The 25,983-nt window shown below is 41.5% G+C and overlaps 1 protein-coding gene across 3 annotated transcripts; it reads left to right on the forward strand.

The window, feature by feature from the left end:
* Nucleotides 1-1,129: 1,129 nt before the first annotated feature.
* On the forward strand, nucleotides 1,130-13,357 carry LOC124272307 (ankyrin repeat domain-containing protein 2-like). 3 transcript variants are annotated; one of them, XM_046707482.1, is made up of 4 exons: nucleotides 1,130-1,738; nucleotides 11,954-12,019; nucleotides 12,423-12,528; nucleotides 12,730-13,357. In XM_046707482.1, exons 1-4 carry the CDS (start codon nucleotides 1,201-1,203, stop codon nucleotides 13,340-13,342), a joined length of 1,323 nt encoding a protein of 440 aa, XP_046563438.1. In that variant the 5' UTR covers nucleotides 1,130-1,200; the 3' UTR covers nucleotides 13,343-13,357. The 3 variants fall into 3 exon arrangements, with proteins under 3 accessions (XP_046563438.1, XP_046563437.1, XP_046563436.1); XM_046707481.1 differs by having other exon boundaries at nucleotides 1,137-1,738; nucleotides 12,423-12,922; nucleotides 13,124-13,357; XM_046707480.1 differs by having other exon boundaries at nucleotides 1,137-1,738; nucleotides 12,423-13,357.
* Nucleotides 13,358-25,983: the final 12,626 nt, after the last annotated feature.

Raw genomic sequence — 25,983 nt, forward strand, 5'->3', positions numbered from 1 at the left:
TGACATCACGGAACGTGACACGTGCATACATGTTGGATACATATCACTAATCTCTGAGTTTAAATCCGTATGTGTCTACACAGGTTTGATAAATTTAGATTTTAAATTTTTGTAAGCACAGTTTCTTTTATGTGCCTAGTATAGAATGTATAGAGTATGTCGCGTATTTTAAGTATTGTATTTGGTATGAATACTATGCTGCTGTAGTAGGTTTCTCTGCCCAGTGACAGTTTAAGGTGGCTATAATAGGGGTTTAGGACCTTGCGTTGTGTACTTTTTTATGTGGTGATGGTAAAGTAGCCAACTTCAAATAGGCTCTATGAATCAGGCCTCATTGCTGGTAAAAACATAACAAACAGACAAGAGAATAATTTATTTTCAAAAACCTAAACCTATCCTAACCTAACCTAATCTACTCCTAACAGTCTAACTTAACCCGAAACCCTAACGAGACATGGCTCTGATTTCAGAGCCTATTTCCAAAACAAATAAATATCTTAATTTCCTATGTAACCAAAAAGCCTATATACTTGGTCTGGATTACCAGGACTCAAGCAACTAAAATAAATGTCCTCACCTCTGGGGAACCAGTGGACTAAAGACAAGGAGTGCTGTGAAGCTACTCCCTTTATAGGGCTAGAAGCAGGCAGTGTATGTGCTGCACATGTCAGGCACAACCTGCCAAGTGTGTTGCGGCTATGCATACCAGCATAGCCGAGAACACACTTATAACCCATGTTATATATTAACCCAGCCCCAAAACAGAACTCAAACTTTATCTGAAATATCCTAAACTACCACACTGTTTTGTGACTATTGTAGTTGGTATTGTTGGGTTGGTATGGTCATACTCTTGCCAAGCGAGCTGATACCCCAACACTTGCGTTTGAATAATAGTACTAGAATCTGTACTTCACTTAGAAAGTGTAATCCCAACTATAACACGTGTTCAGTATATTTGATGTTACTTTAAGTGACAATACACCAAGCAGTGTTGTGCTTGCTGGGTACATGGCACTGGATCTCCATCTCAGGTAGGTATCCTCCATGTTGGTTGTTAATGACGTCACGTGTACGCACACTACTGGTGTTTCCCCGAGGAGCTGGCATTCTGCCAAACACTTGAGTCGGGCAATATTTAAGCCGTTTACCCGGCGGCGAGGCAGTCGTCTTCCTAGCTGCGTTCTGCATACTTGCACGATGGAGGTATCCACTGTTATATTCTTCAGTCTGCTGTTGTGTGGTGTCAGCGACGTACAGGCTGCTCGCAAGCGTACGACATTGGTTAAACGGGTCCGACAGAACGAAATTGACATCAATGTATGGAAACGTTCAGCTGCTGATATTACGAATAAAATGTTTGCCAACCTTAAAGACCTGGAGTCATCACTAAAGGAAGAACTGATTGGTACGTTCGTCCCTCCGTTAATAAATAGTCTAGTAAAACAAGCCCTGACCGACATCCTGACAGAAGACTTTATCGGGCATATCATTAGCGGACATGTCCTTGATGAGGTTCAAAGTCTGAAAGCCAATGTGCAAAACACGAAGACACAACTTGAAGCACTGGCACAACAGCTGAGACGTGTACAACGGGAAAGAGACACTTACAGAAAGAGTCTTCGAAAACAACGTCGCAGGGTGATCAAAGACATCCATGATTTACAGCTGCAGCTGAATGAGACGGCAGCTGCCCTGCGTGATGCCAGGACCACGACGTATCCTGGAACTACAGCAGGTGAGAGATTTAACAAGGATTAGGCGCTTAATTAACGTTCTCTCTTGACTTTACAACCGAAAGATACGAGAATAACGTTATTATTTCGTTTGAATTTAGTCAATGTTTTTACAGTCATATTGCACACCTACTAAGTATTGTCTTCTGCTTTTAAAACAATATGTCGGAGGTAAACTGTCTGTGTTTTTAGTGAAACCTTTCATTTCCGAATGTGACAGTGTTAAACTACCCTTATTTCAAATGCTTATTGACCAATGAACACACAGACTGTCATTACAGGACATGTCAACATAGGGTTCACACAACTTGTCAGTTTATTTGGTCATGGAAACATATTTATTGTTCATGCGCATTGATTATTGGGCATGAAAATGTAATGTTGGTTGGACAAATATTATATTGGGTATGTGTGCATATAGGTTATTGGGTATCTCAACGGAGATTGTATTGAGCATTTGAACATAAGGTTACTAGGACATGCCAGTGGTGGAAAAGGGGACAACCTGGGGCTTACAAGGCATGTATGTATACGTTAGGTTAACAGGTGATGCCAACATAGGGCTTACAATACATGTATACGTTGGGTTAACAGGTGATGCCAACCTGGGGCTTACAAGACATGTATACGTTGGGTTAACAGGTAATGCCAACCTGGGGCTTACAAGACTTGTATACGTTGGGTTAACAGGTAATGCCACACTGCGGCTTACAAGACATGTATACGTTGGGTTAACAGGTGATGCCAACATAGGGCTTACAAGACATGTATACGTTGGGTTAACAGGTAATACCAACATAGGCCTTACAAGGCATGTAAACGTTGGGTTAACAGGTAATACCAACATAGGCCTTACAAGGCATGTAAACGTTTGGTTAACAGGTAATACCAACATAGGACTTACAAGGCATGTAAACGTTTGGTTAACAGGTAATACCAACATAGGACTTACAAGGCATGTAAACGTTTGGTTAACAGGTAATACCAACATAGGACTTACAAGGCATGCAAACGTTGGGTTAACTGGTGATGCCAACACAGAGCTTAGAATACATATCGAGACATGGTTTAGAGGTTTCCGTGCGTCTGTTTTACTTATTTCTGTTGCCGTGTTTCTCTATGTTACCTGATTCAGCGTTAGAGACAGATCAGGCAGACATCAGACAGATTACGAACTGTATTTCAACTCTGCTGTGTTCGCACTGAATTATACTGTACCTGTAGATTTCTGGGTGAACGTACTAATTCAATTAGGAAGTGGACACCTGATTAGACTTGAACTGGTTTCGCCACTTCTGCGACCAAAGTATTACTCCTATTCCGAGTATTATAACTTGCTTTCAGTAAAATAGCCTCGACCCACTCGTCAAGACTTGACCTGATGTTGTCAGGTTTCATTTCCGACCTGTCCAGCACAGCCCCAGTCAACTGAACACTGCACGTTTTATGTTTGCGTCATTATTACCTTAGAAAGTAAAACATTCTCTGCATGGTAGAAACCTGAACTTCACCAGATTATTTCTTTGCTTGTCCACAAATGCCAATATTTGAGGAATGCCCTGGTAGAACCTCGTTTGGGATTGCCCTTTCATGATTGCCACCACACCACGTAGTTCTTCAAGAATGGGAGGAGGTTAGGCCGGGGAGTCAGGCAGTGCAATTGCAAATTGGGTATTCCGTTTTTAAAGGACTTCACTAATTACCAAACTACCTGACTGCAGAGGTATATATGCCGGAAATCTTCTGAAACATATCGCCAGGTTAAAAGCACTATTGTGTGATGTCATGATTACCGCTGCAGCTTACATTAACAGATTACAGCCACAAACTGATGTTTTACTTTCATTACCCAATAATCATGGCGTGCAATAACAGGCAGCTGACTCAGACCATGTTATTCTGAATGGGCGGACGACTTATGGATACTGCATCTGAACATAAATATCTCGGTATGTATTTCACACCTAGACTGGGTTGAGGAATAACTTCTTTGATTGGCATTCTAGAAGTTGAGGCGATGAAGAATCAGGACAAATTTTTATGAAAATACAACATCTTTATTCTGTGTAGGCGACGTTTCGACATAGGTTCTATGCTTGACAACGACATTAGAAACCCTTGTCGAAACGTCGCATGTACAGAATAAAGACGTTGTATGTCCATAAAAATTGTCCTCATTCTGGGGAATACCTGTTTACACTTAGCACAACATGCTCGGAAAACCAATTTGTTTTTCAAGACTACCGTATTTCCTATAATAAGCGCCCCCGGCGCTAATATTGTCAACGGACATCCAGACCCGGCGCTTATTAGAGGCCCGGCGCCTATTAGAAGCCCGGTGCTTAATAGAGGAAATACGGTATATTTCAGTGTTATGAGCTCCATGTAAGAACATCAATGCTCTTGTTTGACAGAATGATCATCTAAGCCTCTAACGTCTAATGATATCCACATATAACGTGCATTGAAAGAGGACATTTATGCTTTTGTAAGCAACTATTGGGAGTTTTGTGAACAATCGGTGAATTCCTAATTTAGGGAAGAAGCCGATATGCTTATACAACTATTGTCCATGCCATGCCATAGGTAGCACAGCATATGTTGTAATATGTTGTTTTCATCTGATAAAACCGGAGGGCAAACTTGCGTCGGATATAAATATTTCCATACAAAGTTGTTAATCTTAATCAGTTACTTACATTTGCAGCGTCTCTGGATCATCAAGTAAAACAATACTTTTTCTGTCTTGTGTTGATATTGAATGGTGAACAAAGACGTTTCTTTAATGTTGAAATAGAAAATTTATTCTGTGAAGTATTATAATTAAGCATTGTATCGAAAGTTCAACCGCATTCATGAAACCAAAAATAGCTCTATTTTACCCACCTTACGAAAGTCACTTGTTTGTATGCAACTGCAACTCGAGGAATTCAGCCAATAAATATATAGCTAACCTGAAATATCTGTATCATTTTGGGCGTCTTGTTGCGTGATTTGACGAATGGAACAAGGTGAGTGAGCCAGTCAGGTTTGTCACATGCTTGTATGCAAATACCAAAGATGAATTCCCCCTTTCAGCCAATTAGAAAATAGCTAACCTGTAATACCTGGATCGTATTGTGACGCATCGTTGCATGATTGGACGAATGAGGTTGGCACAGTTTTGCTCATAAATATTAATTAGTTCTCATGCGACCTGATCGACAAAGGAACTTTAAAAATGTGGATGTATCGGGAGAGAAGTTCGTTTTGAAAACTGAATAATTCAAGGCCAAATTATTACTTTTTTATATAAATAGATTTCATTTACATTTTAATAGATATTTACCGTATTTAGAATTGTAACTTTGTAAACTTACAAATAAATATGCTAAAATTGATTCCCGTAGAGTTGATCGTATTTTGATATGTTTCTGAAGACAATATTATATTGTATAACTTCACAACTAACTTATATTATGGTACACTGACTGATATAGCGTTACTGAAATTTAATGCGTTGAACTTGATAACATGTTGTATGATAATATAATACCTCGGTTTAGTAGGTTTGCATTTCATACACGGACTATTTTTAATTTACCGTATATTGTCGGCACTATAATATTATACAGTAGATCATTCAAGCAGCTTTTCGATTACTAACACAAATAAAAACACCAAGCCCTTGCTTGAGAGAGTGAGTTGCTTTACTTTTCACAAATTAATGCTACAAATGATGCTGAACACATTCTAGGTGTGTAATGTGTTTAGATTCGCTATATCATTAATTCATGTAGCGTACAATGCAGACAGATCGCATATGCAAAATTTGTTCTCTTTAACATTCAACAAGTTTAGGAAACATCAACAAACGAATTAACTGTCTTGAAACTGGAACATTTTAGTTTAGATGAAATGCCTTTGACAAAACCTGTCAAATCATCAAATGTGATTGTCTGCAAACAGTTGACAAACACCGACCGACACTGTTGCACTGTTAAATTTTGAATTCTATTGTAATTTCTGTTCAGAAATATGAGTTTGTCCACATTGCCGGGCTTAAGACTTGCACGTTTGTCGGTTATCGTACTGCCCCAAGCACTGAAAACTTGCTCACTGGGAACAGACGTCGCTGGAGACGCCAGGTATTTTCCTAACAAGGGGGGCCACCAATTGTTTCCACCAATTTAAACTTGTGGTTTTTCCCTGTGGTGGATCCTGCGACATATAATGCTCCAGCTCGATGTTGACGATGTCATTTGGACGTTTATGCCCCTCCTCAACTATGACGACGGTGACATCAGAAAACCACTCATCGACAAAGTTTTCAGCTTCAAGTTTAATTTTCTTGCATGGGGTTGAAACCTCCAGTTCCTCAGGTTTGGGCTCACTGGTGTCCACAGGTTCTGGTTCAGTCTTGTCTGGTGGTAAGTTTGGCAAAGCTGGGGAGTCAGGTGTGGTAGCGGAGAGAATGGTTCTTCTTTTACAGCTACGACTTCAACAGCCTCTCCGACGATGCATTCTCGTGCCTCCTCCTTCTCTGTCTGACTGATGAAAGGTAGACTCTTATACCTAGGGTCCAGTATGGCAGACACGATGAGGTATCGCCTGATTGTTGGATCCATGTAGCGGCTTTGAAGATTGGTCAACATGGATTTCTTCACGTTTTTCACGAGAGTGTTGTCGCCGTCGCTGCTCTTGAGATTCATCGCCAGTTTCTTCACTACTGGCAGTATCCTAGAGACTGACGGATTCGGCTGATCACATATAATAACAGTGGCAGTTTTGATTGGGCCTAAAACCTTAATTAGGTCTTTAACATTTTCTTGCTCTGACGCTGATAGCAGATAGGTACGCGCGTCCTTTTTGATCAGAGGATCTGTAAAAGACGCGTGTATTGCCGCCGTTTGCTCTGTGAGTCGGACCATCATGTCATAGGTAGAGTTCCACCTTGTGTCCACGTCTTGCAACAATTTGTGGTCAGGTAAGTCGAGCATTTTTCTCTTTTGTGTAAGAATATTTGTTGCTAATGGACAGTCGGGTGTATGATACCCACTCCCTGTTGAAGAGCATTGATGAGGTTCTCTGCTGTGTAACAGCCAGGCAACTCGCGTGTTTGAAGAACTTGAAATTGTTAATATTCCAGTCATCATCAATACAGTGAGCAGTCACCGTCATATATGCGTGCATGGCTTCATATGTCCAGCAATCTGTTGTTATAGAGACGGGTCTACCTGTCATGTTGAACAAAACCTGTAATTTTGTATCATTGTACATTTGAGGGATCAAGTTCTCCTTAAAGTAAAACCTGCTGGGCATTTCATACACAGAGTCTGTAACCACATCAAATAGTTTCTTGAATGATTTGGAATCAACAGTAGAGAGAGGCTTCATGTCTAAAAACAAGTGTTCCGCGATTGCTTTGGTAATGGCGATCGATTTGGGGTTAGTTTTTGCTATTTTTTGTTTTGGTTTGGTACTTGTCAACATCGATGATATTGGTATTTGATTTGATACAAGTGTATCACTACAACTCGTTGGGTGGGTGTTTTTCAGGTGGTTATTGAGATTCGTGGTATTACCATTGTAACGTATGGCTGTCGAGCACAAACGGCATATTGCCTTAGATTTGTCCAGTTTGAAACCATAGCACTCTTCCCGATAAAAACCAAAATGTTGCCAAACCTGGCTCTTTGCTTTCCCTGGAAAAACATGGATCTTTTTCTTTTCACCTATGATTAGTCATTATCCACCACTTTACTCCACTTTACTCCACTTTACAACTCGTAGTATTTCAATGACGACGTGACCTTTTTGGGAAAGGGACAGCCTAATCTAAATATATCTAGCATTGCCATTGGCTGACAGGGGAGGCATGCGCACTTGTGTAGTACACAGCTTCTGTTTAAGAAGTAAACAAGCAATGACGACGACGACGACCTGGGCCCCGTTCCCCAAGCGATCGATCGCTACGACAGTCATAAGTCTAGATCTATGTTAAAGTATGGGATTTACGATCATCTTAGCTCTACGATCGCTGTGAGGAACGGGTCCTGATTGTTCGGTAAAAGAAAACATGATAAGGTAGAATAAAACGTTTTAATGGACGACGACGACCTGGGCCCCGTTCCTCAAACGATCGATCGCTACGACAGTCATAAGTCTAGATCTATGATAAAGTATGGGATTTACGGTTATCTTAGCTCTACGATCGCTGTGAGGAACGGGGCCCTGATTGTTCGGTAAAAGAAAACATGATAAGGTAGAATAAAACGTTTTAATGTATGTGCGGGATTCCGTGCATCCAAATAATGATTATTTCCGATTATCGATCTGCAGTTTATTTGTATTCAACAATCGTTTATTTTGACTTAGATCGAACGATTAACCGATCCTACGATTAATCGCCCCAGCACTAATTTCTGCAACATTTTAAAATAATGCAAATGAATGTAGATTATGGATTATGCTTAATTCTCGTTATTTTTAATGTTGAAACAGACGGAATGTTAATCACTCTGACAGCTGATATGTCGATCTTTACCACCACACACTGCCACGTGTTTGTACCCTTGTTGTTTATCAAGCACATTGCTTCCATCAACAGGTACGGCTTTGTCAGCTGATATGTCGATCTTTACCACCACACACTGCCACGTGTTTGTACCCTTGTTGTTTATCAAAGCACATTGCTTCCATCAACAGGTACGGCTTTGTCAGCTGATATGTCGATCTTTACCACCACACACTGCCACGTGTTTGTACCCTTGTTGTTTATCAAAGCACATTGCTTCCATCAACAGGTACGGCTTTGTCAGCTGATATGTCGATCTTTACCACCACACACTGCCACGTGTTTGTACCCTTGTTGTTTATCAAGCACATTGCTTCCATCAACAGGTACGGCTTTGTCAGCTGATATGTCGATCTTTACCACCACACACTGCCACGTGTTTGTACCCTTGTTGTTTATCAAAGCACATTGCTTCCATCAACAGGTACGGCTTTGTCAGCTGATATGTCGATCTTTACCACCACATTGCCACGTGTTTGTACCCTTGTTGTTTATCAAAGCACATTGCTTCCATCAACAGGTACGGCTTTGTCAGCTGATATGTCGATCTTTACCACCACACACTGCCACGTGTTTGTACCCTTGTTGTTTATCAAAGCACATTGCTTCCATCAACAGGTACGGCTTTGTCAGCTGATATGTCGATATTTACCACCACACACTGCCACGTGTTTGTAAATTCCTTGTTGTTTATCAAAGCACATTGCTTCCATCAACAGGTACGGCTTTGTCAGCTGATATGTCGATCTTTACCACCACACACTGCCACGTGTTTGTACCCTTGTTGTTTATCAAAGCACATTGCTTCCATCAACAGGTACGGCTTTGTCAGCTGATATGTCGATATTTACCACCACACACTGCCACGTGTTTGTACCCTTGTTGTTTATCAAAGCACATTGCTTCCATCAACAGGTACGGCTTTGTCAGCTGATATGTCGATCTTTACCACCACACACTGCCACGTGTTTGTACCCTTGTTGTTTATCAAAGCACATTGCTTCCATCAACAGGTACGGCTTTGTCAGCTGATATGTCGATCTTTACCACCACACACTGCCACGTGTTTGTACCCTTGTTGTTTATCGCACATTGCTTCCATCAACAGGTACGGCTTTGTCAGCTGATATGTCGATCTTTACCACCACACACTGCCACGTGTTTGTACCCTTGTTGTTTATCAAGCACATTGCTTCCATCAACAGGTACGGCTTTGTCAGCTGATATGTCGATCTTTACCACCACACACTGCCACGCATGTTTGTACCCTTGTTGTTTATCAAAGCACATTGCTTCCATCAACAGGTACGGCTTTGTCAGCTGATATGTCGATCTTTACCACCACACACTGCCACGTGTTTGTACCCTTGTTGTTTATCAAAGCACATTGCTTCCATCAACAGGTACGGCTTTGTCAGCTGATATGTCGATCTTTACCACCACACACTGCCACGTGTTTGTACCCTTGTTGTTTATCAAAGCACATTGCTTCCATCAACAGGTACGGCTTTGTCAGCTGATATGTCGATCTTTACCACCACACACTGCCACGTGTTTGTACCCTTGTTGTTTATCAAAGCACATTGCTTCCATCAACAGGTACGGCTTTGTCAGCTGATATGTCGATCTTTACCACCACACACTGCCACGTGTTTGTACCCTTGTTGTTTATCAAAGCACATTGCTTCCATCAACAGGTACGGCTTTGTCAGCTGATATGTCGATATTTACCACCACACACTGCCACGTGCGTTTGTACCCCTTGTTGTTTATCAAAGCACATTGCTTCCATCAACAGGTACGGCTTTGTCAGCTGATATGTCGATCTTTACCACCACACACTGCCACGTGTTTGTACCCTTGTTGTTTATCAAAGCACATTGCTTCCATCAACAGGTACGGCTTTGTCAGCTGATATGTCGATCTTTACCACCACACACTGCCACGTGTTTGTACCCTTGTTGTTTATCAAGCACATTGCTTCCATCAACAGGTACGGCTTTGTCAGCTGATATGTCGATCTTTACCACCACACACTGCCACGTGTTTGTACCCTTGATGTTTATCAAAGCACATTGCTTCCATCAACAGGTACGGCTTTGTCAGCTGATATGTCGATCTTTACCACCACACACTGCCACGTGTTTGTACCCTTGTTGTTTATCAAGCACATTGCTTCCATCAACAGGTACGGCTTTGTCAGCTGATATGTCGATCTTTACCACCACACACTGCCACGTGTTTGTACCCTTGTTGTTTATCAAAGCACATTGCTTCCATCAACAGGTACGGCTTTGTCAGCTGATATGTCGATCTTTACCACCACACACTGCCACGTGTTTGTACCCTTGTTGTTTATCAAAGCACATTGCTTCCATCAACAGGTACGGCTTTGTCAGCTGATATGTCGATCTTTACCACCACACACTGCCACGTGTTTGTACCCCTTGTTGTTTATCAAAGCACATTGCTTCCATCAACAGGTACGGCTTTGTCAGCTGATATGTCGATCTTTACCACCACACACTGCCACGTGTTTGTACCCTTGTTGTTTATCAAAGCACATTGCTTCCATCAACAGGTACGGCTTTGTCAGCTGATATGTCGATCTTTACCACCACACACTGCCACGTGTTTGTACCCTTGTTGTTTATCAAAGCACATTGCTTCCATCAACAGGTACGGCTTTGTCAGCTGATATGTCGATCTTTACCACCACACACTGCCACGTGTTTGTACCCTTGTTGTTTATCAAAGCACATTGCTTCCATCAACAGGTACGGCTTTGTCAGCTGCAGTTTCCGACTTAGACAGTATCATGTAGTTGAGTGAAAACTGCACTGCCGCCATCGCTCGGTATTCTGACATTTTGTGAGTGCTTCACAGAGTTTACCTGACATTAAATTTAAACTGTGTTGCATAAATATCAAGTCAAGTGGCGAAACCGCATTATCAGTGGTTCGTGTCGTTTGATGTTGTTTTACTATGTATTAAATATTTCATGCATTTTGTATCAATATGTGAAGGAAAGGCATCTTTGAATTCCAGTCACGGTTAATAAATTCAAACTAAACAGGAAGTCATTCCATAAAGGGGAATAGGTATAAGTGCAGATGTTTTTGTTTGTTTATCTATTTTTTTCATTCAGTGTAATAATTAATTATCAATGTGAATAATCATGTACTATATGTTTATATATGAATTCCCTGTAGAATATAGTCGTTAGTAACTTAACCCTAACCCTGAGGGCGAACAGATTCTTTAGTTTCACCGTTCATGTTTATATTTCAAAACAAAGTAACAATCAACAGTTGTATTCATTCACTATGTATTCATTCACTATGTATTCATTTACTACATTTGAACAAAGAGGAGCATCTCAGGTGTTAAGACACAGTGTACGGCTTATTACATTTTCAGATTCAAACTGTAAAAATGAATTTAGAAAGTACTCTTTGTCTCGGGCATAGACACGCGGTCTCGATCAACAGTTATCGTAATCAAATAGAAACATACATTCCTAATGCCTCTGCTATAACAAATGTATTTGGAATACATACTACATAATACTGAACGGCAAAACTTTGTGGAAAGCGAGACCAATAGTTATAATGCTTATGTGCTATATGTAGTTCTCTGGAGAACATATTCTCTGTTTCAGCCTCGACTGACCCGAGCCTGAGCAAGACGGTCCCACCAATGCCAGTGACGACACAAGACTCCCACGGTAGGTCGGAAAACCCAGCAGACAGGAAGCTTAGTGGTGTCGATCGACGTTCATGTTGTCAGTCACAGGATTCCATGAACCAGATAATTATGCTGAGGTCGCCACCCTTTAATACCAAACAACAGCCGTACTGACATTATCCACTTGTAAAGTTCAACAGACATCAACACTCTCCAGCCGTGCACAAAATATTGCTACAACTTCTGGCTCTAACAGAAAGTTCTGTATTAAACACACCATCGTTTATCCTAGAAACCACATGTTGACATTCCCGCCATGTTGTATTGTTGTCAGCCATGATGGAATTGATTAAACGATGTAGCAATTTCCGAGTCACGTATCAACATGTTGAAAACATTGTAGATGTGTGGCACAGATGTCTGATGTTTACTTTGTGTTGCAGCGACTCCATTACCAGCAGCAGACCGCCGCCTCTACTCCGCCAGCAAGGCCGGTGACCTGGAGACAGTGAAGCGGATCCTGTCAGCGGGTCACGTGGACATCAACACGAGAGGATGGAACAGCCTGACACCGGTGATGGTGGCAGCATGGAGGGGACACAGCGATGTGGTGGAGTTCCTGGTGGGTAGAGGGGCTGATGTGTCACTGGTGGACAGGGACGGTAACAACGTCCTTCACTCGGCCTGTGATGGTGGAGACCTGGAGATCGTGAAGCTGATCGTGTCCCTGAACGTGGTGGACATCAACAGTGGAGGATGGAGGAGCAGGACACCGGTGATGGCGGCAGCACGGAGGGGACACAGTGATGTGGTGGAGTTCCTGGTGGGAAGAGGGGCTAATGTGTCGTTGGTGGACAGGGACGGTAACAACGTCCTTCACTCGGCCTGTTATGGTGGAGACCTGGAGACCGTGAAGCTGATCGTGTCCCTGAACGTGGTGGACATCAACAGTAGAGGAGAGTACAGCACGACACCGGTGATGGTGGCAGCATATAATGGACACAGCGATGTGGTGGAGCTTCTGGTGTGTAGAAGGGCTAATGTGTCGCTGGTGGACGGGTTCGGTAACAACATCCTTCACTGGGCCTGTGATGGTGGAGACCTGGAGACCATGAAGCTGATCGTGTCCATGAACATGGTGGACATCAACGCCAGGAACAACGACGGGGGAAACAGCGGCCGACAGGGCGAGAGTCTGGGGACATCAGCGAGTGGTGGAGTTCCTGGAGTCACGTGGTGGACACTGAAGTTGGTGTTGGTGTGGACAGAGACGGGGCACACGTCGTTGCTGACACTGACGGGGTGTGCGCTGTTCAATCTTGTTCACAATTTTTTCTTCCTGAATATAAATAAAATCTGTTGAATGTATTTTCAGACATTTTGTCATTTGTTGTGTTTGGAGGCTCGTAGGATCAGGTAAGAAAATTGTGAAGTGAGTGTAAATATAAACGGTGTGTGACTGTACGTAAACGTCGTCCGTCTTAACATTATTCTGTGTTAATTTTGTTCTGGGAATATCGCAAATTGTGAAACCGACAACAACAAACTGTTTGTTTACATGTCGCCTGCACTCTGTGACCTCAGACTGAGCCGAGGTTCACCCTGTTGACGTGGCGCCATTTGTACAGTGACAGTGACGTCACACTGCTGGTGACGTCACAGATATACACTGAGGGGCCCGGCCGCCTTTTCAGCCAGATAGGACAGATTTAACCCTGTTGGTGCCCCAGGGAAATGTACCCATTCTACATTGACTAAACACTCGCTATACAAAATCAAACTGAAAACAATCATCACCAAAATCATCTCAGCTTTACGTATCCCTGGATGCCAGAAAGACAAATATCTCCCCCAGTTCACTGTTTCTTGATCTAACATACTGTTTTTTAGGTAAACCACAATTACTGAAATGACCAGTAAGAATTATGTACATCGTAAATCTGGCCATTTTTGACACGTGACGATTTCGCCATTCGCGGCATCGTTTACTGTATGCTGTAAATGTAAATATCAGGTATTTACCCGTTGAACTGAATTTGAAAAATAGCCAATAAGGGATCAGTGGGATGTGTTTTTTGTCAAGTCGCCAATGACTGTGCTGGAACCTCGCCTATAACCTTGGGATTACCTATATTTGATAGTGAGAGGGTGAGTCAGTGACTTAGCTTAGTTGTACGCCGCTTTTAGCAATATTCCAGCAATATCACGACGGGGAACACCAGAAATGGGCTTCACACATTGTACCCATGTAGGGAATCAAACCCGGGTCTTCGGCGTGACGAGCGAACGCTTCAACCACTGGGCTACCACACCACCCCTATTTGACAGTGTTTACAAAATCCCATTTCACGTAAGGTCTTCATGAAACGGCAATTACCTCGCACATGTTTAACACTCAGCTGCAGCACACACATCCCTGAATCCTTCACATATTTAAATACCAAATGACTCATGGTCTTAACACTGATATTAACCCCCATTCAAATAGTGTTGATGATATTAACCCCCTAGATGCCGTTCAAATAGTGCTGATGATATTAGCCCCCTGGATGCCGTTCAAGTAGTGTTCATATGAACACTCTGGATGCCGTTCAAATAGTGTTGATGATATTAACCCCCTAGATGCCGTTCAAATAGTGTTGATGATATTACACCCTGGATGCCGTTCAAGTAGTGTTCATATGAACACTCAGGATGCCGTTCAGATAGTGTTGATGATATTACCACCCTAGATGCCGTTCAAGTAGTGTTGATGATATTAACCCACTAGATGCCGTTCAAATAGTGTTCATATGAACACTCTGGATGCCGTTCAGAAAGTGTTGATGATATTAACCCACTAGATGCCGTTCAAATAGTGTTGTTGATATTAGCCCACTGGATGCCGTTCAAGTAGTGTTGATGATATTAACCCCCTAGATGCCGTTCAAATAGTGTTGATGATATTAGCCCCCTGGATGCCGTTCAAGTAGTGTTCATATGAACACTCTGGATGCCGTTCAGATAGTGTTGATGATATTAACCCCCTGGATGCCGTTCAAATAGTGTTCATATGAACACTCTGGATGCCGTTCAGATAGTGTTGATGATATTAACCCCTGGATGCCGTTCAAGTAGTGTTGATGATATTAACCCCCTGGATGCAGTTCAAGTAGTGTTGATGATATTAACCCCCTAGATGCCGTTCAAATAGTGTTGATGATATTAACCCCCTAGATGCCGTTCAAGTAGTGTTCATATGAACACTCTGGATGCCGTTCAGATAGTGTTGATGATATTAACCCCCTAGATGCCGTTCAAGTAGTGTTGATGATATTAACCCCCTGGATGCCGTTCAAGAAGTGTTCATATGAACACTCTGGATGCCGTTCAGATAGTGTTGATGATATTAACCCCCTAGATGCCGTTCAAATAGTGTTGATGAAATTAGCCCCCTGGATGCCGTTCAAGTAGTGTTGATGATATTAACCCCCTAGATGCCGTTCAAATAGTGTTCATATGAATACTCTGGATGCCGTTCAGATAGTGTTGATGATATTAAACCCCTAGATGCCGTTCAAATAGTGTTGATGATATTAGCCCCTGGATGCGCGTTCAAAGTAGTTGATGATATGAACACTCTGGATGCCGTTCAGATAGTGTTGATGATATTAACCCCCTGGATGCCGTTCAAATAGTGTTCATATGAACACTCTGGATGCCGTTCAGATAGTGTTGATGATATTAACCCCTAGATGCCGTTCAAATAGTGTTGATGATATAACCCCCTGGATGCCGTTCAAGTAGTGTTCATATGAACACTCTGGATGCCGTTCAGATAGTGTTGATGATATTAACCCCCTAGATGCCGTTCAAGTAGTGTTGATGATATTAACCCCCTGGATGCCGTTCAAATAGTGTTCATATGAACACTCTGGATGCCGTTCAGATAGTGTTGATGATATTAACCCCTGGATGCCGTTCAAGTAGTGTTGATGATATTAACCCCCTGGATGCAGTTCAAGTAGTGTTGATGATATTAACCCCCTAGATGCCGTTCAAATAGTGTTGATGATATTAACCCCCTAGATGCCGTTCAAATAGTGTTCATATGAACACTCTGGATGCCGTTCAGATAGTGTTGATGATATTAACCCCCTAGATGCCGTTCAAATAGTGTTGATGATATTAACCCCCTAGATGCCGTTCAAAAAGTGTTCATATGAACACTCTGGATGCCGTTCAGATAGTGTTGATGATATTAACCCCCTAGATGCCGTTCAAATAGTGTTGATGATATTAGCCCCCTGGATGCCGTTCAAGTAGTGTTGATGATATTAACCCCCTAGATGCCGTTCAAATAGTGTTCATATGAATACTCTGGATGCCGTTCAGATAGTGTTGATGATATTAAACCCCTAGATGCCGTTCAAATAGTGTTGATGATATTAGCCCCCTGGATGCCGTTCAAGTAGTGTTCATATGAACACTCTGGATGCCGTTCAGATAGTGTTGATGATATTAACCCCCTAGATGCCGTTCAAATAGTGTTCATATGAACACTCTGGATGCCGTTCAGATAGTGTTGATGATATTAACCCCCTAGATGCCGTTCAAATAGTGTTGATGATATTAGCCCCCTGGATGCCGTTCAAGTAGTGTTCATATGAACACTCTGGATGCCGTTCAGATAGTGTTGATGATATTAACCCCCTGGATGCCGTTCAATCAGTGTTCATATGAACACTCTGGATGCCGTTCAGATAGTGTTGATGATATTAACCCCCTAGATGCCGTTCAGATAGTGTTGATGATATTAACCCCCTAGATGCCGTTCAAATAGTGTTCATATGAACACTCTGGATGCCGTTCAGATAGTGTTGATGATATTAGCCCCCTGGATGCCGTTCAAATAGTGTTGATGATATTAACCCCCTGGATGCCGTTCAAATAGTGTTCATATGAACACTCTGGATGCCGTTCAGATAGTGTTGATGATATTAACCCCTGGATGCCGTTCAAATAGTGTTCATATGAACACTCTGGATGCCGTTCAGATAGTGTTGATGATATTAACCCCTAGATGCCGTTCAAATAGTGTTGATGATATCAACCCCTGGATGCCGTTCAAATAGTGTAGTGTTCATATGAACACTCCTGGATGCCGTTCAAATAGTGTTGATGATATTAACCCCTAGATGCCGTTCAAATAGTGTTGATGATATGAACCCCTGGATGCCGTTCAGATAGTGTTGATGATATTAACCCCTAGATGCCGTTCAAATAGTGTTGATGATATGAACACTCTGGATGCCGTTCAAATAGTGTTGATGATATTAACCCCTAGATGCCGTTCAAATAGTGTTGATGATGAACACTCTGGATGCCGTTCAAATAGTGTTGATGATATTAACCCCTAGATGCCGTTCAAATAGTGTTGATGATATTAGCCCCTGGATGCCGTTCAAGTAGTGTTCATATGAACACTCTGGATGCCGTTCAGATAGTGTTGATGATATTAACCCCCTAGATGCCGTTCAAATAGTGTTCATATGAACACTCTGGATGCCGTTCAGATAGTGTTGATGATATTAACCCCCTAGATGCCGTTCAAATAGTGTTGATGATATAAGCCCCCTGGATGCCGTTCAAATAGTGTTCATATGAACACTCTGGATGCCGTTCAGATAGTGTTGATGATATTAACCCCCTGGATGCCGTTCTATTAGTGTTCATATGAACACTCTGGATGCCGTTCAGATAGTGTTGATGATATTAACCCCTGGATGCCGTTCAAATAGTGTTGATGATATTAACCCCCTGGATGCCGTTCAAATAGTGTTGATGATATTAACACTCTGGATGCCGTTCAAATAGTGTTGATGATATTAACCCCTGGATGCCGTTCAAATAGTGTTGATGATATTAACCCCTGGATGCCGTTCAAATAGTGTTGATGATATGAACACCCTGGATGCCGTTCAAATAGTGTTGATGATATTAACCCCTGGATGCCGTTCAAATAGTGTTGATGATGAACACCCCTGGATGCCGTTCAAATAGTGTTGATGATATTAGCCCTGGATGCTGTTCAAGTAGTGTTGATGATAACCCCCTGGATGCCGTTCAAATAGTGTTGATGATATTAACACCCTGGATGCCGTTCAAATAGTGTTGATGATATTAACACACTGGATGCCGTTCAAATAGTGTTGATGATATTAACCCCTGGATGCCGTTCAAATAGTGTTGATGATATTAACACCCTGGATGCCGTTCAAATAGTGTTGATGATATTAACCCCTAGATGCCGTTCAAATAGTGTTGATGATATTAACCCCTGGATGCCGTTCAAAAGTAGTTGATGATATTAACCCCTGGATGCCGTTCAGATAGTGTTGATGATATTAACCCCTGGATGCCGTTCAAATAGTGTTGATATTAACCCCTGGATGCCGTTCAAATAGTGTTGATGATATTAACCCCTGGATGCCGTTCAAATAGTGTTGATGATATTAACCCCTGGATGCAGTTCAAATAGTGTTGATGATATTAACCCCTAGATGCCGTTCAAATAGTGTTGATATATGAACACTCTGGATGCCGTTCAGATAGTGTTGATGATATAAACCCCTGGATGCCGTTCAAATAGTGTTGATGATATTAGCCCCCTGGATGCCGTTCAAGTAGTGTTGATGATTTTAACCCCCTAGATGCCGTTCAAATAGTGTTGATGATAACACCCCTGGATGCCGTTCAGATAGTGTTGATGATATTAAACCCTAGATGCCGTTCAAATAGTGTTGATGATATTAGCCCCTGGATGCCGTTCAAATAGTGTTGATGATATTAACCCCTCTGGATGCCGTTCAAATAGTGTTGATGATATTAACCCTAGATGCCGTTCAAATAGTGTTGATGATGAAACCCTCTGGATGCCGTTCAAATAGTGTTGATGATATTAACCCCTGGATGCCGTTCAAATAGTGTTGATGATATGAACACTCTGGATGCCGTTCAAATAGTGTTGATGATATTAACCCCTGGATGCCGTTCAAATAGTGTTGATGATATTAGCCCCTGGATGCCGTTCAAATAGTGTTTCATATTAACCCTGGATGCCGTTCAAATAGTGTTGATGATATTAACCCCCTGGATGCCGTTCAAATAGTGTTGATGATATTAACTCTGGATGCCGTTCAAATAGTGTTGATGATATTAACCCCTGGATGCCGTTCAAATAGTGTTGATGATATTAACCCCTGGATGCCGTTCAAATAGTGTTGATCATATTAACACTCTGGATGCCGTTCAAATAGTGTTGATGATATTAACCCCTGGATGCCGTTCAAATAGTGTTGATGATATTAACCTCTGGATGCCGTTCAAATAGTGTTGATGATATTAACCCTGGATGCCGTTCAAATAGTGTTCATGATATTAATTAACCCTGGATGCCGTTCAAATAGTGTTGATGATATTAACCCCTGGATGCCGTTCAAATAGTGTGATGATATGAACACTCTGGATGCCGTTCAAATAGTGTTGATGATATTAACCCTCTGGATGCCGTTCAAATAGTGTTGATATATTAACACTCTGGATGCCGTTCAAATAGTGTTGATGATATTACCCCCTAGATGCCGTTCAAATAGTGTTGATGATATTAACCCCTGGATGCCGTTCAAATAGTGTTCATATGAACACTCTGGATGCCGTTCAGATAGTGTTGATGATATTAACCCCTGGATGCCGTTCAAATAGTGTTGATGATATGAACACCCTGGATGCCGTTCAAATAGTGTTGATGATATTAACCCCCTGGATGCCGTTCAAATAGTGTTGATGATATTAACACTCTGGATGCCGTTCAGATAGTGTTGATGATATTAACACCCTGGATGCCGTTCAAATAGTGTTGATGATATTAACACCCTGGATGCCGTTCAAATAGTGTTGATGATATTAACACCCTGGATGCCGTTCAGATAATGTTGATGATATTAACCCCCTGGATGCCGTTCAAATAGTGTTGATATGAAAACCCTTGATGCCGTTCAAATAGTGTTCATGATATTACCCCCTAGATGCCGTTCAAATAGTGTTGATGATATTAACACCCTGGATGCCATTCAAATGGTGTTGATGATATTAACACTCTGGATACCGTTCAAGTAGTGTTGAAGATATTAACCCCCTGGATGCCGTTCAAGTAGTGTTGATGATATTCACCCTCTGGATGCCGATCAAAATGTATTCAAGATATACACCACATGGATGCCGTTCAAATAGCGTTCATATTAACCTCCCAGGTATTTTGTTCAAATAGTGTTGATGATATTAACTCCCTGGATGCCGTTCAAGTAGTGTTGATGATATTAACCCCCTAGATGCCGTCCAAATAGTGTTGATAATTTTAACCCTATTGATTCCGTTCAAACAGTGTTGATGATATTAACCCCATGGATGCCGTCCAAATAGTGTTGACAATTTTAACCCACTCGATTCCGTTCAAAGAGTGTTGATGATATTAACCCCTAGATGCCGTTCAAATAGTGTTGATGATATTAACCCCTGGATGCCGTTCAAATAGTGTTGATGATATTAACCCACTCGATGCCGTTCAAATAGTGTTGATGATATTAACCCCTGGATATCGTTCAAATAGTGCTGATGATATTAACACCCTGGATGCTGTTCAAATAGTGTTGATATTAACACCCTAAATGCCGTTCAAATAGTGTTGAAGATATTCACTCCCAGGATGCTCCTCAAGTAGTGTTGATGACATTAACCCCCTGGATGCCGTTCAAATAGTGTTGATGATATTAACACCCTGGATGCCGTTCAAATAGTGTTGATGATATTAACCCCTGGATGCCGTTCAAATAGTGTTGATGATATTAACACCCTGGATGCCGTTCAAATAGTGTTGATCATGTTAACCCCCTGGATGCCGTTCAAATAGTGTTGATGATATTAACCACTGGATCCCCTTCAAATAGTGCTCATGATATTAACCCCCTGGATGCACTTCAAATAGTGTAGATAATATTAACCCCTAGATACCGTTCGAAAAGGGTTTATGATATTAACACTCTGCATGACGTTCAAATAGTGTTGATAATATTAACATCCTGGATGCAGTTCAAATAGTGTTGATGATATTAACACCCTGGATGCCGTTCAAATAGTGTTGATGATATTAACCCCTGGATGCCGTTCAAATAGTGTTGATGATATTAACCACTGGATGCCCTTCAAATAGTGTTGATGATATTAACCCCCTGGATGCACTTCAAATAGTGTTGATGATATTAACCCCTAGATGCCGTTCAAATAGTGTTGATGATATTAACACTCTGGATGCCGTTCAAATAGTGTTGATGATATTAACACCCTGGATGCCGTTCAAATAGTGTTGATGATATTAACACCCTGGATGCCGTTCAAATAGTGTTGATGATATTAAACCTCTGGATGCCGTTCACATAGTGTTGATATCAACCTCCTGGATACCGTTCAAATAGTGTTGATGATATTAACACCCTGGATGCCGTTCAAATAGTGTTGATGATATTAACCCCTGGATGCCGTTCAAATAGTGTTGATGATATTCACCCCCTGGATGCCGTTCAAATAGTGTTGGTGATATTAACCCGAGGATGCCATTGAAATAGTGTTGATGATATTAGCCCCTGGATGCCGTTCAAATAGTGTTGATGATATTAAGCCACTGGATGCCGTTCAAAGAGTGTTGATGATATTAACCCCCTGGATGCCGTTCAAATAGTGTTGATGATATTAACACCCTGGATGCCGTTCAAATAGTGTTGATGATATTAACCCCTGGATGCCGTTCAAATAGTGTTGATGATATTAACCCCTGGATGCCGTTCAAATAGTGTTGATGATATTAACACCCTGGATGCCGTTCAAATAGTGTTGATGATATTAACCCCTGGATGCCGTTCAAATAGTGTTGATGATATTAACCCCCTGGATGCCGTTCAAATAGTGTTGATGATATTAACACCCTGGATGCCGTTCAAATAGTGTTGATGATATTAACCCCTGGATGCCGTTCAAATAGTGTTGATGATATTAACCCCTGGATGCCGTTCAAATAGTGTTGATGATATTAACCCCTGGATGCCGTTCAAATAGTGTTGATGATATTAACCCCCTGGATGCCGTTCAAATAGTGTTGATGATATTAACCCCTGGATGCCGTTCAAATAGTGTTGATGATATTAACCCCTGGATGCCGTTCAAATAGTGTTGATGATATTAACCCCTGGATGCCGTTCAAATAGTGTTGATGATATTAACACCCTGGATGCCGTTCAAATAGTGTTGATGATATTAACCCCCTGGATGCCGTTCAAATAGTGTTGATGATATTAACACCCTGGATGCCGTTCAAATAGTGTTGATGATATTAACACCCTGGATGCCGTTCAAATAGTGTTGATGATATTAACATGAGGATCCCGTTCAAATAGTGTTGATGATATTATACCCCTGGATGCCGTTCAAATAGTGTGAATGATATAACACCCCTGGATCACGTTCCAATAGTATTGATGATATTAACCCCTGGATGCCGTTCAAATAGTGTTGATGATATTAACCCTGGATGCCGTTCAAATAGTGTTGATGATATTAACCAAATGGATATCGTTCAAATAGTGTTGATGATATTAACCCGCTGGATGCCGTTCAAATAGTGTTGATGATATTAACCCCTGGATGCCGTTCAAATAGTGTTGATGATATTAACCCCTGGATGCCGTTCAAATAGTGTTGATGATATTAACCCCCTGGATGCCATTCAAATAGTGTTGATGATATTACCCTCTGGATGCCGTTCAAATAGTGTTGATGATATTAACCCGTGGATGCCGTTCAAATAGTGTTGATGATATTAACCCCTGGATGCCGTTCAAATAGTGTTGATGATATTAACCCCTGGATGCCGTTCAAATAGTGTTGATGATATTAACCCCTGGATGCCGTTCAAATAGTGTTGATGATATTAACCCCCTGGATGCCGTTCAAACAGTGTGTTGATGATATTAACCCCTGGATGCCGTTCAAATAGTGTTGATGATATTAACACCCTGGATGCCGTTCAAATAGTGTTGATGATATTAACACCCCTGGATGCCGTTCAAATAGTGTTGATGATATTAACCCCCTGGATGCCGTTCAAATAGTGTTGATGATATAACACCCTGGATGCCGTTCAAATAGTGTTGATGATATTACCCCCCCTGGATGCCGTTCAAATAGTGTTGATGATATTAACCCCTGGATGCCGTTCAAATAGTGTTGATGATATTAACACCCTGGATGCCGTTCAAATAGTGTTGATGATATTAACCCCCTGGATGCCGTTCAAATAGTGTTGATGATATTAACCCCTGGATGCCGTTCAAATAGTGTTGATGATATTAACCCCTGGATGCCGTTCAAATAGTGTTGATGATATTAACACCCTGGATGCCGTTCAAATAGTGTTGATGATATTAACCCCTGGATGCCGTTCAAATAGTGTTGATGATATTAACCCCTGGATGCCGTTCAAATAGTGTTGATGATATTAACCCCTGGATGCCGTTCAAATAGTGTTGATGATATTAACACCCTGGATGCCGTTCAAATAGTGTTGATGATATTAACACCCTGGATGCCGTTCAAATAGTGTTGATGATATTAACACCCTGGATGCCGTTCAAATAGTGTTGATGATATTAACACCCTGGATGCCGTTCAAATAGTGTTGATGATATTAACCCCTGGATCCCGTTCAAATAGTGTTGATGATATTACCCCCTGGATGCCGTTCAAATAGTGTGAATGATATAACCCCCCTGGATCACGTTCCAATAGTATTGATGATATGAACCCCCTGGATGCCTTTCAAATAGTGTGGGTGATATTAACCCGAGGATGCCATTGAAATAGCGTTGATGATATTTGCCAAATGGATATCGTTCAAATAGTGTTATGATATTAACCCGCTGAATGCCGTTCAAATAGTGTTATGATATTAACCCGCTGAATGCCGTTCAAATAGTGTCCATGATATTAACCCCTGGATGCCGTTCAAATAGTGTTGTTGATGATATTCCCCTGGATCCCATTCAAATAGTGTGAATGATATTACCCTCTGGTTGCCGTTCAAATAGTGTTGGCGATATTAACCCGTGGATGCCATTCAAATAGTGTTGATGATATTAACCCCCTGGATGCCGTTCAAATAGTGTTGATCATATTAACCGCCTGGATATCATGCAAATAGTGTTCATGACATTAACCCCTGGATGCGGTTGGAATAGTGTTGATGATATTAACCACCTGGATGCCGTTCAAACAGTGTAGGTGATATTAACCCCTGGATGCCGTTCAAATAGTGTTGATGATATTAACCCGAGGATGCCATTGAAATAATGTTGATGATATTAGCCCAATGGATACCGTTCTAATAGTGTTATGGTATTAACCCACTGAATGCCGTTCAAATAGTGTTGATGATATTAATCCGCTGGATGCCGTTCAAATAGAGTTGATGATATTAACCCCCTAGATGCCGTTCAAGTAGTGTTGATGATATTAACCCTCTGGATGCCGTTCAAATAGTGTTGATGATATTAGCCCCTGGATGCCGTTCAAGTAGTGTTCATATGAACACTCTGGATGCCGTTCAAATAGTGTTGATGATATTAACACCCTGGATGCCGTTCAGATAGTGTTGATGATATTAACACCCTGGATGCCGTTCAAATAGTGTTGATGATATTAACACCCTGGATGCCGTTCAAATAGTGTTGATGATATTAACCCCTAGATGCCGTTCAAATAGTGCTGATGATATTAACCCCTGGATGCCGTTCAAGTAGTGTTGATGATATTACACCCTGGATGCCGTTCAAATAGTGTTGATGATATTAACCCCTAGATGCCGTTCAAATAGTGTTGATGATATTAACACCCTGGATGCCGTTCAAATGGTGTTGATGATATTAACCCCCTGGATGCCGTTCAAGTAGTGTTGATGATATTAACCCCCTGGATGCCGTTCAAATAGAGTTGATTATATTAATCCCCTGGATGCCGTTCAAATAGCGTTCATATTAATCTCCCGGGATGCCGTTCAAATAGTGTTGATGATATTAACCCCCTGGATGCCGTTCAAGTAGTGTTGATGATATTAACCCTCTGGATGCCGATCAAAATGTTTTGATGATATACACCACATGGATGCCGTTCAAATAGTGTTGATATTAACCCCATGGATATTGTTCAAATAGTGTTGATGATATTAACTCCCTGGATGCCGTTCAAGTAGTGTTGATGATATTAACCTCCTAGATGCCGTCCAAATAGTGTTGATAATTTTAACCCTATTGATTCCGTTCAAACAGTGTTGATGATATTAACCCCATGGATGCCGTCCAAATAGTGTTGATAATTTTAACCCACTCGATTCCGTTCAAATAGTGTTGATGATATTAACCACCTGGATGCCGTTCAAATAGTGTTGATGATATTAACTCCCTGGATGCCGTTCAAATAGTGTTGATGATATTAACCCCTGGATGCCGTTCAAATAGTGTTGATGATATTAACCCCTGGATGCCGTTAGTGTTGAATAGTGTTGATGATATTAACCCCCTGGATATCGTTCAAATAGTGCTGATGATATTAACACCCTGGATGCTGTTCAAATAGTGTTGATATTAACACCCTGAATGCCGTTCAAATAGTGTTGAAGATATTCACTCCCAGGATGCTCCTCAAGTAGTGTTGATGACATTAACCCCCTGGATGCCGTTCAAATAGTGTTGATGATATTAACACCTTGGATGCCGTTCAAATAGTGTTCATGATATTAACCGCCTGGAAGCCGTTCAAATAGTGTTCATGATATTAACACCCTGGATCCCGTTCAAATAGTGTTGATCATGTTAACCCCCTGGATGCCGTTCAAATAGTGTTGATGATATTAACCACTGGATC

This window comes from Haliotis rubra, unplaced genomic scaffold (assembly GCF_003918875.1).
Source record: "Haliotis rubra isolate DU_JTF1 unplaced genomic scaffold, ASM391887v1 Scf1682, whole genome shotgun sequence".
In the NCBI taxonomy this organism is placed as follows: Eukaryota; Metazoa; Mollusca; class Gastropoda; order Lepetellida; family Haliotidae; genus Haliotis; species Haliotis rubra.

Bases quoted from the DNA above. Each gene is read 5' to 3' on its own strand.
- LOC124272307 (XM_046707480.1), top strand. From the start codon at position 1,201: ATGGAGGTATCCACTGTTATATTCTTCAGTCTGCTGTTGTGTGGTGTC. The intron at 1,739-11,953 runs GTGAGAGATTTA...TCTCTGTTTCAG, and splicing joins GTATCCTGGAACTACAGCAG to CCTCGACTGACCCGAGCCTG. The intron at 12,020-12,422 runs GTAGGTCGGAAA...TTTGTGTTGCAG, and splicing joins GACGACACAAGACTCCCACG to CGACTCCATTACCAGCAGCA.